Raw genomic sequence first — 15,591 nt, 5'->3', positions numbered from 1 at the left:
GCTGTTTTGGGGGGCTGGAATCTGCAGGGGAAGCCCGGGACCCCACCTGCCCACCCGTCGGGAGCATCCCCGGCAGGACACACACTCACGAGGCTGGAGGAGCAGTTTCCTTTATTGCGCCCCTTGCTGGCGGCCCAAACCACCTCCCCTTCTCTTCGCCTCAGCATCCAAGCCTCCAATAAATAAGTCAGCTGAGCTCCTCCAGCGGCTGCAGGGCCCCAGGCCGGGCATTCTCAGCCGCCGCAGCCACAGGCTGCCGCCGAGAGCTGGGGCAGCCGCTGCCAGCGGTGGCGATCGTCGAGGAAGGCCACATCGGCGTAGCGGGTGGGGCGGCAGCAGGGCCCACCGTGGGCTCGGCCCTGACCCCGCAGCCGGGCCAGCGTCAGGCCGTGCTGGGTGCGGGCGCCGCGGGGACAGCTGCCGGCACAGTAGCGGAAGATGACCGTCTCCTCCGACGTGTAGCCCAAGCCCAGCTCGGCCACGGGCAAGGGTAGGCTCCACAGCTGGCACGGACCGGCCAGGGCTCGGCGCGGGCGGGTGCCTGCGGGGACAGGGGGCAGCTGACAGCGGGCAGGGTCTGGGCGGGAAGGAGTCGGGGAGCGCACGGGGTTCTGGGGGTCCTTACCCAGCTGCGGCCTCCAGGTCCCTCTGTCCACCACTGGCTCAGACAAGAGCTCCTCCTCTGCCACCGAAGCCCCCCAGGCCCCAGGGCCCCCGCGGAGGTCCAAGTGCAGGGTCAGGAGCAGCAGAGAGCCTAGCAGGACTCGTCCTGTGGCCATGGTGACGGGCAGGTCCTGAGGGTGGAGATGCCCTGCGTCCTCAATTTATCCCCCGCCTGAGCTGCGGAGATAACCTCTTCACTGCCGGCCGCTGCCCTGTCACAAAGGCCTCCGCGTCCCACACCTGGGGCCCAGGCAGTCCCTTTCCTCCTGCCCCATACCGCACATCCTTCTAAGAGTTAAGGGCGCACACCCCCCGCATACCCCATCCAGACATTCCACAGACCTATTTCCGACACCCCCTCCGCCCCCTGATTTACGAGTGTCGTGGCGGCAGCCAGGGCCGAGCCCAGGGCGGGCAACCAGGGTCCCCACCCGACCTGCCATCTGGAGGGAGAGGTGGGGGGCCCCGTGGGTCCCCCACTGGGGGCTCTCCCCACTTGGGCAGGGTGCTGGGGCTCAGTAGCCCCTGTGTCACGCACCAGGTAGAGCAGATGTGGGTAGGGGGAAGAGGTGGGTTGGCAGGTGGGTGAGCTGATGGGGAATCCATCGTGGCTCCTGCCTGGAGGATTAAGACATCATGCCCCTGTCTCCGGGCCTGGCGGGGCCAGCATCAAAACAGGAAAGGGGAGAGGCCCGGGGACAGCCAAGAGCTGGGACACCAGGGGCAGGAAGCTCACCCCGCAGGGACTCCTGTCTCTAGAAGGCCAACCTGAGCCCCCTGGGACCTCAGTCCTGCCCTAGGGTCAGAGGGCATCAGAGCAGAGGGGCGGTTAGGCCCCACCCTGGTCCCGGCGACCTCCCTGCCCTTCCCATCACCCCAGGGAAGTGAGCCTCCATCCCCAGCCGTGAAAGGGGGCTAAACCAGAGTCCCTCCCACGTGGGGAGGACAGACAGAAGACGCATTTAGTGTGTAACATGGTGCCTGGCACTGTGCAGTTGCGAGAGCTTCTGAGGCAAGGGAAATACGAACAGCTTGTGGAGGTTTGACGAGGTGCTCAATCTCACGCAGGTGAGACTGGCTTAAAACTCGGATGAGACTGTGCACCCAAGATTGGCAGACATCAAAGTGTGCTTACACCCGGCTGGGTGTGTGTGTGTGTGTGTGTGACACGGGCACGCCTGTTGGTAGCACTGTAAATCGGTAGCCGCTGAGCATTTGCTGCAGAAGGTGCAAATCACATCCCTGATCCAGGACACCTGCTCAGGAACTCATCCTCCTCAGGTGAGGCAAGATGCAAGCTCAGGGTTATTCGCTGCCTTTTGTATCAGCAAGAGACTGGAGAGGACCTCAACTCCACCCACAGGGGACCGCCTCAATGGTTTTGGTGTGGTTTTTCTTGCGCTGTTTATTGAGACCACTTTCAGATGGGGGGTGGGAATGCCACTTATCCAAAGTCACCCAGAATTAAGAAACACCGGTGGGATTTGGACCCAAGTCAAGCTGAATGGAAGACCCCTGCTCTGAACCACCGGGGCACATGGCCCGGCCTGGTGGGGAGGCCTTAGACCTCGGTCCACGTGGCAGGCAGAGCAGGGGTGAAATTGCCAGGGCAAGGGGCCATTGCTTCTCTCCCAAAAGGCCTGGCGGAAGGATGGGGAGGGAGGGTGGAATGACCTGGGACATTCCTAGGAATTAACCTGGCGTCTCAGGCATTCCCGCTCGGCAGCCAAGGGCCTGTGGAACTGGATGGGAAAGTTTTCCACTCGCAGTCTCCAGCTTGGGCAAGACGGAAGGCCGGCATCCTGCCCCCAGCTGGATCCCTCCAACGGGGGTTCAGAAGTACTCCTGCTGCCAAATTCCGCTTCCAGCAACGTGACTATCCACGAACTCAAAAAGCCCTCCTGCTACAGCACTCCTAGCAATGCTAGATAAAATAAACACCTAACCAACTTGTAAGCATCTAAGGGAAGCCCCAGAAACATCACTGGGAAGTTGAAAAATAGGGGCCAGATGCCAAGATCAGCAAGAAGGGTGTTTGGGATTTTGTCGCCGTGTAGGGACAGAGCCACAAGCTGAGAACCACACCTAAAATGGGCTCAGGACAGGACTTCTGGGGCACCTGCTGGGAGCATAGGCAAAAACCATCTGGAAGGACTTGCCTGCAAAGCAGACCATGCGGGAGTCTCACAGATAGAGGCCCGAGCTGGCCATGAGCCCGCCATCCCAGATCCCAAAACACGAGAACAGATCATGAAAAGGAGTCAGGATACAGCAGGATGCCCGTGAGCTTCAGGTCCTAGGTGAGTGTGATGGAGACTGTAAGTCAAGGATGCTTAAAACTAAAAATGTGAAAGAAGGGATCAAAAACAGAAGGGGCCAGACACTCAAAACAGACCTGCTGATCTGAGAAAGAAACAAAGATAACTTGGAGAATTGGAAAACAGACAGTGAAACTAAGTACTGAATGGTTTAGGTGGTGGCTAAGCCACAGCTGAAGAGAAAACTGGTCAAAGGAAGACCTGAAAGAGATCACCCAGCAGAAGCCCAGTGGAGGAGGCTGAGGGGTAAGGAGAGGATTAAGTTCTAGAGGTTTCAGAAGCAGGGGACTGGAGACTGAGAGAAGTAAACTGTGGAGAAAACACTGGGGTCCTCAGACTCAGAGGGTGGGGTGACAGACGGGCAGCGGGACAGGAGGTGGTGAGTGTGGGAATCAAGAGCCCGAGGATTCTAGAAAACAGAGCCTGTTTATTGGGGGAGCCTCACTCCTTAAGGGAGAAGTGCATCTTGTCGTTGATCATCTTGCGCTCGGGGTTCAGGCGCTTGAGGATCTGGGCCAGCACGTTCACCGTCTGCTCACTGCTCAGCCCCGTCTTCTTGGTCTGGAACTTCTTCAGCAGGTCCTTGGTGGTCATGGGCTTCCGTGTCAGGTAGCGGCGCACGGCATCCTCGGTCACCTGCACGTCGCTGGAGGTGGGCAGGTGGGTGTCAGCAGGCGGCCCTCCGTCCCCAAGGCCCCCTCCGAGGCCCCCCCACAAGCCCCCTCCCTGCTCCTGCCATCCTCGCCAACTTACCCGCTGCTGGGAGTGGACTTCCCGGACTGGGGCTGAGGGGTGGACTTCCCCGACAGGCTCTGGGGCCCGGTGTCCAGCCGCAGCCGCTTGGCCGCCGGCGTCTCGCTGGTCCGCTTCCCTGTGGGAGCAGAGGCGGGGCTGAGCCTTGGGGCGGGGAGGCTGGACCCCTGGGGGAACCCCGGGCCAGCGATGCCAGGATTACATGTGCAAGGGGTTCAGGGGCAGGCAGACAGGATGCTGAAAGGGAGGGCAAGTACGGGGTCAAGAGGTTGAGGCGGGCAGGGCGGGATGGGGCGACTCACCCTGCTCCAGCTTGTTGGCGGCCGCCCGCAGGGTGGAGGAAGTGCTGCCCGTCTCCGTGCTGGGTGTGCCGGGCCGGCTGTTGCCCCGGGAGCTGCCACCCGACTGCTTCCGCTCCCTCTTGGGGGGCGTCTTCTTCTTCTGGGACACCGGAGTTGGGGATGTGAGTCTGGAGAGGGACACGCCGTCCCCCCGCCCCGGGCTGGGCCTTACCGCCATGAAGAGCGCCGAGGAGGCCTCGCTGTCGATGTCACTCTCCTCTGAGCTGTCCGACTCCTCGCTGCTGTCTGCGCAGGGTCAGAGGAGGGGCGTCAGGAGCGGAGGCCCCGCCCCCCCAGCCCCATCCCAGATCAGGGGCCTGGGCCGCGGCCAGGGGAGGCGCACCCACCTTTCCTCCGCTTCTTGTCCTGCGGCGTGGGCGCCTTCTTCTCCTCCTCGTCCTCCTTGTCCTCCTCAGGTGGCTTCTCCTCCTCGCTCTCCTCGCTGCTCTCACTCTGCTCGTCCACGCCCTTGGGGCCCTCCTCCTGCTGGGTGACCTTGGGCTTGCCCTCCAGCTCGTCCTGGGAGCTGCTGCAAGACAAGCACAGAGCGGGCAGAGGGTGAGGGAATGCGTGTGCAGGCCGGCCCAGGGTCTCACATCCGCCTCCTGCCTGCCTCACCTGGAGCCGTCGGACATGTAGTCCACCTCCTGGCCCTCAAAGTCCCCATCGTCACTGTCCTCAAAGGCCTCGTCGTCTGACCCCTTCTTCTTCTTCTTCTTCCTGCCCCCCTTGCTGGGCGGCGCCTTCTTCTTGGCTTTGAGGGCTCGGCTGCCTGGGGAAGGGGAGACAAGGGGAGGGGCTTGGATGGGCACACTTCACGCTTTGTGTATCCGATGACACCTGATGTCTCTGGGGCCTTTGCCCTCTGGGGAGAGACACCAGGACCGGCCCCAATTCCTCCAAGAGGCAAAGAGCTGGCCCAGGGGCGCACCTCTCACCCACAGGCCAACCCGACTCCACACCCCCACCACCCCCTTCTCTCTCACACGCAGGGCCACCATCCCTGCCCTGTATCACCTGGGCAGCCAGAGACCAGGCCTTGGCCCAGAGCCCACTGGCATGACTCAAACTGGCCAGTCCTAAGCCGTTTCCTTGGAAACCCCAGTTGAGGCTGTGGCCGAGGCCTTCCTATGGCTCCCTGCTGCCTCCTACCAACCCTGGCGCTTCCCCAAGCGGACAATCTCCCGGGCCCAGGGGCCCATGAGTAACCAAGTTTTCCTTTCAGGGGCATTAACCTCTCTGAGTCATCACACAGCCACCTTGATAAATTATGACCGGGCACTAATCAGGCAGCTGTGCCGACCACCCCAGCCACGGAAGCTCTGCCAGCCTCACCCTCCTCGCCACTGGCCTCGCTGTCATCAGAGGACATCTCCAGGTCATCCTCCAGGTCGTGGATGCGCAGCTCACTGGCCTTCTTGCGCCCACGCTTCTCCTTCTCCTCGTCCTCCTCGTCCTGGTCCTGGTCCTTGAGCCGCCGCTGCTGCATGATGCTGAAGTGGTTCAGGACTTTGTTTCTCCTGTGGGTGGGGGGCACAGCAGGGGCTGACAAGGGGCCTGGCTCCAGAGCCCGCCTCCAGCAGCTGGGCCTTGTCCCGGGTGCCACCCTGCACTTCCACCAGGCATTCCCCAGAGGGGAACCACAGACACATGTAGGTGAGAAGAGGGACAAGCTGACCCCGCACATGGGGACGCACAGGTGTGGCAGCAACAGCCTGAGATCACACAGGGAGAGCTGGCCCTCCTTCAGTTCCCGCTCTACCCGGAGTCCCTCAGGAGAAGGCCTCACGCGACGCTGATGCCCCAGCACCTCGCTTGGGCTCAGGGCCTCTCTCGGGCAACAGAATCAGGCCATATGATACAGTCACATCCGTCGCTTTTGTTGTAGTTCATGGGTGCCTTCTTTTTAATGGCGGGGGTACTGGTGTTTCCATTTAGAGTGGTGATGAAAGTTTTTAAAAACGTGATTGCATTTAAAGACAGTCTTAGGGGACTTCCCTGGTGGTGCAGTGGTTAAGAATCTGCCTGCCAATGCTGGGGACATGGGTTTGAGCCCTGGTCCGGGAAGATCCCACATGCCACGGAGCAACTAAGCCCGTGCGCCACAACTACTAAGCCTGTGCTCTAGAGCCCACAAGCCACAACTACTGAGCCTGTGTGCCATAACTACTGAAGCGTGTGCCTACAGCCCGTGCTCTGCAACAAGAGAAGCCACTGCAGTGAGAAGCCTGTGCACTGCAACGAAGAGCAGCCCCCGCTTGCCACAACTACAGAAAGCCTGTGTGCAGCAACGAAGACCCAACACAGCCAAAAATAAATAAATTTATAAAAAATTTTAAAAATAATAAAAATAAAGAGAGTCTTAGGATTGTATATAACAACAGGAGCAGAATTCATGGGTAGTATATAAATAAAAAAGAATGAAGCTGTATTCAACATGGTACTGGAAGTCCTAGCCACAGCCATCAGATAAGAAAAAATAAGGAATCCGAATTGGAATGGAAGAAGTAAAACTGTCTGCAGATGACATGATACTATATACAGAAAATCCTGAACACACCACCAAAAAAACAATTAGAACTGATAAATGATACTGCAGGATATAAAACTAATATATACAAATCTGTTGTGTTTCTACACACTAACAACAAACTATCAGAAAGAGAAATTAAGAAAACAATCCCATTTACAATCGCATCCAAAAGAACAAAATACCTAGGTATAAATCTAACCGAGGAGGTGAAAGACTTGTACTCAGAAAACTATAAGAAAGAAATTGAAGATGACACGAACAAATGGAAAGATACACCATGCTCATGGATTGGGAGGATGAATATTGTTAAAGCGACCATTCTACCCAAGGCAATCTAGAGAGTCAATGCAATCCTTATCAAAACACCAATGGCATTTTTCACAGAACCAAAAAAATAATTCTGAAATTTCTATGAAAAGACAAAAGACCCCAAGTAGCCAAAACAACTTTGAGAAAGAACAACAAAGCTGGAGGTATCATGCTCCCTGCTCTCAAACTATACTACAAACCTACAGTCATCAAAACATTATGGTACTGGCACAAAAACACATAGACCGATGGAACAGAATAGACAGTCTAGGAATGAACGCACATTATATAGTCAATAAATCTATGACAAAGGAGGCAAGAATATATAATGAAGAGAAGACAGTCTCTTCAATAAACGGTATTGAGAAAATGGGACTATTCTCTCACACCACACACAAAAATAAACTCAAAATGGATTAAAGACTTAAATGTAAGACCTCAAAGCATAAAAATTCTAGAAGAAAACATAAGCAGTATACTCTTTGACATTGGTCTTAGCAGTATTTTTTTGGATATGTCTCCCCAGACAAGGGAAACAAGAGCAAAAATAAATAGGGCAACACCAAACTAAAAAGCTTTTGCACAATGAAGGAAACCATCAGCAAACCAAAAAGGTTGCCCACTGAATGGGAGAAGGTATTTGCAAATGATATATCTGATAAGGGGTTAATATCCAAAATACAAAGAACTCATACAACTCAACATGAAAAAAGCAAACAACCTGATTAAAAAATGGGCAGAAGGGCTTCCCTGGTGGCGCAGCGGTTGAGAGTCCGCCTGCCGATGCAGGGGACACGGGTTCGTGCCCCGGTCTGGGAAGATCCCACATGCCACAGAGCGGCTGGGCCCATGAGCCATGGCCACTGAGCCTGCGCGTCTGGAGCCTGTGCTCCGCAACGGGAGAGGCCACAACAGTGAGAGGCCCACGTACCGAGAAAAAAAAAAAAAAAATGGGCAGAAGACCTGAATAGACATTTTTCCAAAAAAGACATACAGATGCCAACAAACACATGAAGAGATGCTCAACATCACAAATGATCAGGGAAATGCAAATCCAAACTGTAATAAGAGGGCTTCCCTGGTGGCACAGTGGTTGGGAGTCCACCTGCCGATGCAGGGGATGCGGGTTCGTGTCCCGGTCCGGGAGGATCCCGCATACCGCGGAGCGGCTGGACCCGTGAGCCATGGCCGCTGAGCCTGCGCGTCCGGAGCCTGTGCTCCGCGGCGGGAGAGGCCACAGCAGTGAGAGGCCCGCGTACCGAAAAAAAAAAAAAAAAAAAACTGTAATAAGATATCACCTCACACCAGTCAGAATGGTTATTTTCAAAAGACAACAAATAACAAGGGTTGGTGAGGGTGTGGAGAAAAGGGAACCCTCGTGCACTGTTGGTGGGAATGTAAATTGGTACAGCCACTGTGGAAAACAGTATGGAGATTAAATTAAAACTACCGTAGAATCCCAAATTCCACTTCTGGGTGTCTTTCCGAAGAAAAGAAAAACACTAACTCAAAAAGATATATGCACCCCTATGTTCATTACAGCACTATTTACAATAACCAAGATGTGGAAGATAAATACTGTACTTATATGTGGAATTAAAAAAAAAAGAACAAACATAACAAAACAGAAACAGAGTCATAGATACAGGGAACAAACAGGTGGTCGCCAGAGGGAAGAGGAGTGAGGGGATGAGTGAAATAGGTGAGGGAGATTACGAGGTACAAACTTTCAGTTGCAAAATAAACGTCACAGGGATAAAACGTACAGGATAGGAACAGAGTCAACGATGACACAGTATCTTTATATGGTGATGATGCAACTCGACTCATCGTGGTGATCATTTTGAAATGTATAGAAATATCGAATCAATAGGTTGTACGCTAGGAACATAGTGATGTAGGTCAATGATATCTCAACCAACAAACTCACAGAGAAAGGAATCAGATTTGTGGTTACCAGAAGTGGCAAGAGGGGGAATTCGATGAAGGTGGTTAAAAGGTACAAACTTCCAGTTATAAGGTAAATAAGTACTAGCGATGTATAGTGTATGACATGATTATGATTAATTACCACTGCTGTATGTTATATATGAAAGTTTTGAGAGTAAACCCTAAGAGATCGCATCACAAGGAAAAAATTTTTTTTCTTTCTCTTTTATTTTATACCTATATGAGATGATGGGTGTTCACTAAAAGTTATTGTGGTAAACATTTCATGGTGTATGTAAGTCAACTCATTATGCTGTACACATAGAACTTAGTGCTGGATGTCAATTACACCTCCATTAAACTGGAAGGAAGAAAAAAAAAAAAACAGGAATGAAACTCCATTACACAAGAATGTAAATGTACTTAACACCACTGAATGGTACACTTAAAAATGGTTAAGATGATAAATTTTACAGATTTTTTTACTACAATTAAAATTTTTAAAAAATGAAGCAGCGATACACACTACAATGTGGATAAAGCTTGAGGACACCATGCTCAGTGATATAAACCAGACATAAAAGGCCAAACACTGTCTGATTCCACTCCCTAGAGGGAGGACTCAGATCCAGAGACAGGAAGTAGATGGTGGGGGCCGGGGGCTGGGGGAGGGGCTGGGGAGTCAGTGTTTCATGGCGACAGAGTTTCAGTTTGGGAAGATGAGAAAGTTCTGGAGGTGGAGGGGGCGGATGGCTGCACGACAGTGTGAATGTACTTAAAGCCACTGAGCTGTGCACTTAAAACTGGTAAATGTTATTTTATGTGTATCCTACCAGCAGTTGATCCAGCTGTGAGACCTGCCTGGGGGAAGCCATGTAGGCCGGGAGACCCCACCCTGCTCGCCGATTCCTGCTCCAGGGCTCAGCTCAGCCACTCCCCCATCCCTGGCTCTCGCACCGCCCTATGCATCCCTGATGGTCCCAGGTCCATTCCCCCACTGGACTGGGAGCTCCCTGAGGGGCTGGTGAGATCTGGCTTGGTCACCACTGAGTCCCTAGCTCCCAACCGGGAACGATGTTCGGGGGATGCACCTCATTTCCAGTCGTGCCCCCTCACTCACCTCTCCCACTCCTCCTCGGCCTCCTCGGCCGTGAGCGTGCGGTGCTTGGCCAGCGGCGTGAAGTTGTACCAGTTGTGCACGGGGAAGGCCTCAAAAGCCCCATCAGGGCACTGGGTAAAGATGTAGTAGGATGTGTTCTCTGTCACACCTCCCTTCTTTATGCCCTTGAACCTGCGTGGAGTTCAAGGTTACTGTCGGCCAGAGGAAGAGGCACCAGCCCCACCCTCATACACCCCCCTGCAACCCCAGGCCTACCCCCTCTCCAGAGCCACCTGAGTCCTCCCAGCAGAATCTGAGGCTGGAAGGCCTTGGGCTGGCCCTTCGACCGTCTGAGCCTGGATTTCCACATCTGGAAAGCACGGCTCCCCACCTTGCAGAGCGGGCTTAGGGCTCCTTTGCATTATACATGTCATGGTCCTTTCTGGCCATGAAGAACACAGGGCCCTACAGTCAGACCCCTCCGGATTTGCCTGCAGAATCTTCCTGGGGGCTGAACCACTGCCAGCCCCCTCCTGGCCTCTGGCATCACCCGCAAGTGGAGGCAGTCTTACAGCGTGCCCCTTCCCTGCCTACAGCCTTCAGGCTCCCCTGGGCCCCAGCCCACCCACAGTCCAGCTGCAGCCTGGCGTCCACCGCCCTATCCACCTGCCCACCCTGTCACTGTCATGCGCTGTGACAGTCCCTAGGGCTCGGCGCTTCGTGCCTTTGTGCTCGCTGTTCTGCCAGAGTGCCCTTCATCCCCCTAACCTCTGTCCTCCCCACCCCCCGAAACCCCAGGTGGCCCCTCGCTGGGTACCACAGTACCAGAGCCCGGGCTTCGGGCATCCCGGCCCTCAGAGCTCCTGCCCGGGCATCCCGTCAGCTCATCTACCCAAGTAAAACCCTTCGCAGGAGGATGAGCTGTCACTCCTGGGCTGTTACCCCCGCCGTACAGCAGGCACATGAGAGTTCAGCCGAGGGCACCCACGGAGTGGGGTCGAGAGCGGCACTTACTTCCGGCCTGATTTGCCATTGACTCGGAGCAGCCAAGGCTGGTCCTCGGGCCGGAACTCCTTGAGGACTATGCCGTACTTCTTCCTCCGCGCCTCCTCCCGGAGCCTGCGGTTGAACTCGCTGCCGGCGCCCGACTCGGGCATCTCCTCCTCTTGGTAAATCTTCTTGTTGCTCAGGTCGCGTTCCAGCCGGGCCTGGGAGGACAAGAAGCAACACCTCTCATCCGGGGGCCTGATCCCACCACCAACACCCTTTCCTCCCCCGAAGCTGCGCGGCGGGCACTCAAAGCCACCTGGTTGGCGAAAAGGCGCTCGGTGAAATGTGGGTGAAGGGATCTGGGCAAGCCCTGTACTATGTCAATTTTTGCAGCTTTTTGAAAGTTTGAAATTATTTCCCAGTGAAAAGTTAGAAAGAAAAAGATTGGCACTGACATATATACACTAATATGTATAAAACAGATAATTAATAAGAACCTGCTGTATAAAAAATAAATAAGTAAAATTCAAAAAAAAAAGAGAAAAGAAAAAGAAAGAAACCCCAGAACCCAGCCACTTCTCAAAACCTGTTTGCTCCAAACCCCATCATGGCTCACCTGGACCACAGCCTTCACCTCCGCCCCGTCCCCTTCACCTGCCCTCGACCCCACAGTGGCAAAATCACTTTACAATTCTCTGTTTCTAAGCCTTTAATGGCTTCTGCTATGGATGGATGTTTGTGTCCCCCCAAAATGCCTTTGCTTTTTTTTGCTGCGCAGCTTGTGGGATCTTAGTTCCCCAACCAGGGATTGAACCCCGGCCCTCGGCAGTGAAAGCGTGGAGTCCTAACCACTGGACCACCAGGGAATTCCCCCAAAATGCATTTGTTGAAGCCTAATCTCCAGTGTGATGGTATCTGGGGTGGGGCCTTTGGGAGATGATTAGGTTATGAGGGTGGAGCCTTATGAGTGGGATGTGCGCCCTTATAAAGGATTCCAGAGAGCTCCGTCCCCCTTCTGCCAGGTGAGGACACAGTGAAAAGGTACCAGCTATGAAACAGGAAGCACACCCTCACCAGACACCAAGTCTTGTTGGCACCTTGATCTTGGACTTCCAACCTCTGGAACTGTGATAAATACGTGTCTGTTGTTTATAAACCACCCAGTCTCTGGTATGCTGCTATAGCAACCTCTACAAACTAAGACAGTTTCCAAAGACCTTTCTACAGGGGACGCGGGCTTGTGCCCTGGTCCGGGAAGATCCCACGTGCCGCGGAGCAGCTAGGCCCGTGAGCCGTGGCCGCTGGGCCTGCGCGTCCGGAGCCTGTGCTCCGCGACGGGAGAGGCCACGACAGTGAGAGGCCCACATACTGCAGAAAAAAAAAAAAAAATGCCCATCAGTGGACACAATTTCTCCTTTCAGGAGAAACCTCCTGCAGGGCCAGACATATCTCACCCCCAGGGATGCCCAGCAGCTCAGCCTGGGCCTTAGTCATCACTTATCTCCACCCAGGGACAGCTGAGGATACTAAGCCTTAGTTACTATCACAACTAAGCAACTATTACAACCACCAAGGCCAGGATCAGGTTCTCTCACGCCCTCAGAAACGGGACTTACCTGATTCCAAGTAGCGAGGTTGACCTTATCGGCTGCATTGAAAGCCATGATATTATATTTTTTGGTGGTATTTCTGGAATGGACAAGAAAAGGCAGTGCTCAATCATTCATTCCTTCAGTAAACCCTCCCTGGCTCAGCCCTTTGTGCCTGCGCTCATGCTGGGGGCCCATAAAAGAACCCAGAGGTTCCCAGTCTGTCAGGGAAGTGGGATCCATACTCCCAAGCCCATTCAGAGAAAAGGGACAAAGATTTCTAGGAACCCAAGATGTGGGGATAATTGGGAGCTCAGCCCTGGGCCGGGGGGTGGGCAGGCAGGGAATGCCTCCTGAAGGAGGAAAATCCCGGAAGTGAATTTTGCAGGATCAACAAGAATCCACCCAGCAGAGTCACAGTTGGCATTCCTGCCAGAGGGAATGCTAGGCAGGGGGCTGCGTCTTACTGTATATTAATGTACTCGTTCATTCATTCACTCCATTCAAAAAAGTGATGCCCCAGAGGCCTCAGCTCAACCCCAGCCCTGGAAGGAGAATCAGGAGGTGCCAGGCACGTCTGGAGGCTCGTGAAATTTTAATCCCTTTTTGAGGGAAGAGGGGGAGGTGAGGGTCAGGGACTTACTTGGGAACTCGGACGACATACTCAGTGACATTCTGGCTGCTGGGGCCCTGAGGGGAGAGAAAGCAGGACGGTGAGTGAGGGGCTACAGAACCCACCACCTGGACCCCCCGAACCGCCTCGCCGCACACTTACGAGGGCCGCCATGGGCGATGGGCGATGGTCGGGGACCGGTCCGAACCTCGTCCTTTTCGCCTTCCCCGGGGTCCGCGTCCGTCGGTCCCGCGGAAGCCACCCTCAAGGTGTCGGGCCCCTGGCTCCGATAGAGGACCCCAAGCCCGGGGTACAGCAGATCCTGGGAAAATCAATCCGGAGGCGGCACTGGGTCAGCGGTCAACCTCGGAGGCCTCTAGTGCCACACCTGCGCCTGCGCGGCCGCCTATACCGGAAGCGAAGCTCTCCAGCAGGCCGAGTCGCGGAAGCCGACTCTGAGCTAAAGACAACTCTTTCTACACCTGGAGCGCTGGCTGACCGCAATATATAGCGCCGATAACCCCCATCACGCCGCGTGGGAACGCCCCCCCACGTGACGTCCCACTTACCACCGCGGGCATCTTGGGAGGGGAGGGAGAAACTCGCCCAGCTCGTGGGCTCTTGGACGCGTTTGCGCATGCGCTACTCCGCTCCGGAAGTGAGTCAGAGGAGGCTGCGTTACCACAGCAACCGAGGCCTTCTTCGCACCCAACTGCTGCGGCACTTACCTGAGCCACTTTCGGGTTCATTTCTTACCCCTAACCCCGGGGGTAACCCTATCGTCTCGCCAAATGATCGGGCCAGGGGCCCTTGGGACGTTGAACCGAGCCAGGAGGGGTCAGGGCCTAGGTGGGGATGGGGCGCGATCACCCCATGGGCTGCTGGCAGGATGGGTCTGTGCAAGTCCAAGCTGCCCCAAATGGGCAGGCCCCTGAGGCCCCAGGAGAAGGGTAATATCGCGGGGGTGGCTGGCTTACTGGGGGGAAGGGAAGGAGACTGTGTAGGGCAGGAAAATACAGGTACCCCACCCCCCCAAGTCCACCCCCCCACGCCCCTCCTCCCCCACCGTGGTAGTCACAGAACTGCGCATGCTCAGGGTCAGTCATTCAGCGATCCAGTTTAGCGGTTGCTGTGCAGGGTTCTGGGCAGTCCACGGTGAATGTGGCAAACCAGCTCCCTGTCCTCTTGGAGATTACAGTGTGGTGGAGACAGTCTCCGAAAATGCTATCTACAACCCAGGAGGAACAGGGCTGCCACAGGGAAAGAGCAGGTGGCTCTGAGGGCTCAGGGAAGAGGGAAGGTTTAAACTAGGAGTTGGCTAAGAAAAAGGGGAGGGAAGCAAGACAACAAAACTGCATCATAGACTACAGCACTCCATAGATGTGTCTGATAGTTACGGACATTCATCTATTCCTCATCCACTACGATATGTCAGAAACCATGCCAACTACTAGAAATATAGGGACGAGAAAGACAGATAGACCCTGTCCTCATGGAGTACAGAGTCTGGCTGGGGAGACAAGAACAAGTAAACAGGCAGAGTCATTACTGATCGTGGCCATTGCTGGAGGGAATGGGATTCTAAGACTGGGAATGAGGGACTTCCCTGGTGGCGCAGTGGTTAAGAATCTGCCTGCCAATGCAAGGGACACAGGTTCGTGCCCTGGTCCGGGAAGATCCCACATGCCGTGGAGCAACTAAGCCCGTGCGCCACAGCTACTGAGGCTGCGCTCTGGAGCCCGCGAGCCACAACTACTGAGCCCGCGTTCCTAGAGCCCATGCTCCACAACAAAGAGTAGCCACCACAATGAGAAGCCCGCGCACCGCAACAAAGAGTAGCCACCCCTCTCTGCAACTAGAGAAAGCCTGTGCACAGCAACAAAGACTGAGCGTAGCCAAAAATAAATAAATAAATTTATTAAAAAAGACTGGGAATGATGGAGTGGGAGGCTCTTTGGGCAGAGCTTAGAGAAGACCTGATGGGTGAGCTGTGTCCTGAAGGGAACTAGGGTAGGGAATTCCAGGGGTGGGGAGCGGGTGAGCGGGGGTGGGTACGACAGCAGCAGGGTGATGAGTTCAAGGGACAGCCAATTCCACTGGGCTGGAATGCAGTAAAAGTAGACGGGGAAACGGGTGAGACGGGAGGGATGGTCAAGTCCCTGCCCCTCTCTGAGCCTCAGTTTCCTCAGCTGTAAAATGGGATGATGGGGCCGTTGTGACGCTTCAAGGATATGCTGCGTGCAAAGGGCCTGGACTGCTTGGGTTCCCATCCTCATCCACACAACCCGCAGCAGCACTAATGTGCGCCATGCCTGGATATACCACTGGGCGTGGACCCACACCCCCAGATGCCACCCTAGGGAAGAAGTAGTTCTGCCAGCAGACCTGTGTCCGGTGTCACCAAGTACACACACTGAGCTGTGGACACAGTCACCGTGGTGCCCGCTCGCTGGC

At 55.0% G+C, this 15,591-nt stretch overlaps 2 protein-coding genes across 4 annotated transcripts; both read right to left on the bottom strand.

Moving 5' to 3' along the window:
• Positions 1 to 152: 152 nt before the first annotated feature.
• Positions 153 to 3,529, bottom strand: PSPN (persephin). Of its 3 annotated transcripts, none has more exons than XM_060297268.1 (3): positions 3,427 to 3,529; positions 626 to 794; positions 153 to 541 (listed from the first exon to the last, which is right to left on the bottom strand). In XM_060297268.1, the coding sequence occupies exons 2-3, from the start codon at positions 777 to 779 to the stop codon at positions 234 to 236; spliced, it is 462 nt and encodes a 153-aa protein (XP_060153251.1). In that variant the 5' UTR covers positions 780 to 794; positions 3,427 to 3,529; the 3' UTR covers positions 153 to 233. The 3 variants fall into 3 exon arrangements, with proteins under 3 accessions (XP_060153251.1, XP_060153250.1, XP_060153253.1); XM_060297267.1 differs by having other exon boundaries at positions 626 to 835; positions 3,427 to 3,527; XM_060297270.2 differs by lacking the exon at positions 3,427 to 3,529 and adding an exon at positions 1,202 to 2,749.
• Positions 2,932 to 13,669, bottom strand: GTF2F1 (general transcription factor IIF subunit 1). Its single transcript, XM_030879429.3, has 12 exons — positions 13,300 to 13,669; positions 13,168 to 13,214; positions 12,552 to 12,624; positions 10,960 to 11,153; positions 9,967 to 10,137; positions 5,411 to 5,595; positions 4,694 to 4,847; positions 4,423 to 4,604; positions 4,248 to 4,321; positions 4,037 to 4,175; positions 3,735 to 3,852; positions 2,932 to 3,627 (listed from the first exon to the last, which is right to left on the bottom strand). The coding sequence occupies exons 1-12, from the start codon at positions 13,309 to 13,311 to the stop codon at positions 3,423 to 3,425; spliced, it is 1,554 nt and encodes a 517-aa protein (XP_030735289.1). The 5' UTR covers positions 13,312 to 13,669; the 3' UTR covers positions 2,932 to 3,422.
• Between the last annotated feature and the right edge of the window lie 1,922 nt (positions 13,670 to 15,591).

This window comes from Globicephala melas, chromosome 3 (assembly GCF_963455315.2).
Source record: "Globicephala melas chromosome 3, mGloMel1.2, whole genome shotgun sequence".
In the NCBI taxonomy this organism is placed as follows: domain Eukaryota; kingdom Metazoa; phylum Chordata; class Mammalia; order Artiodactyla; family Delphinidae; genus Globicephala; species Globicephala melas.
Note: the sequence above shows the minus strand (reverse complement) of the source record. Positions and strands in the feature narration are given on the sequence as shown.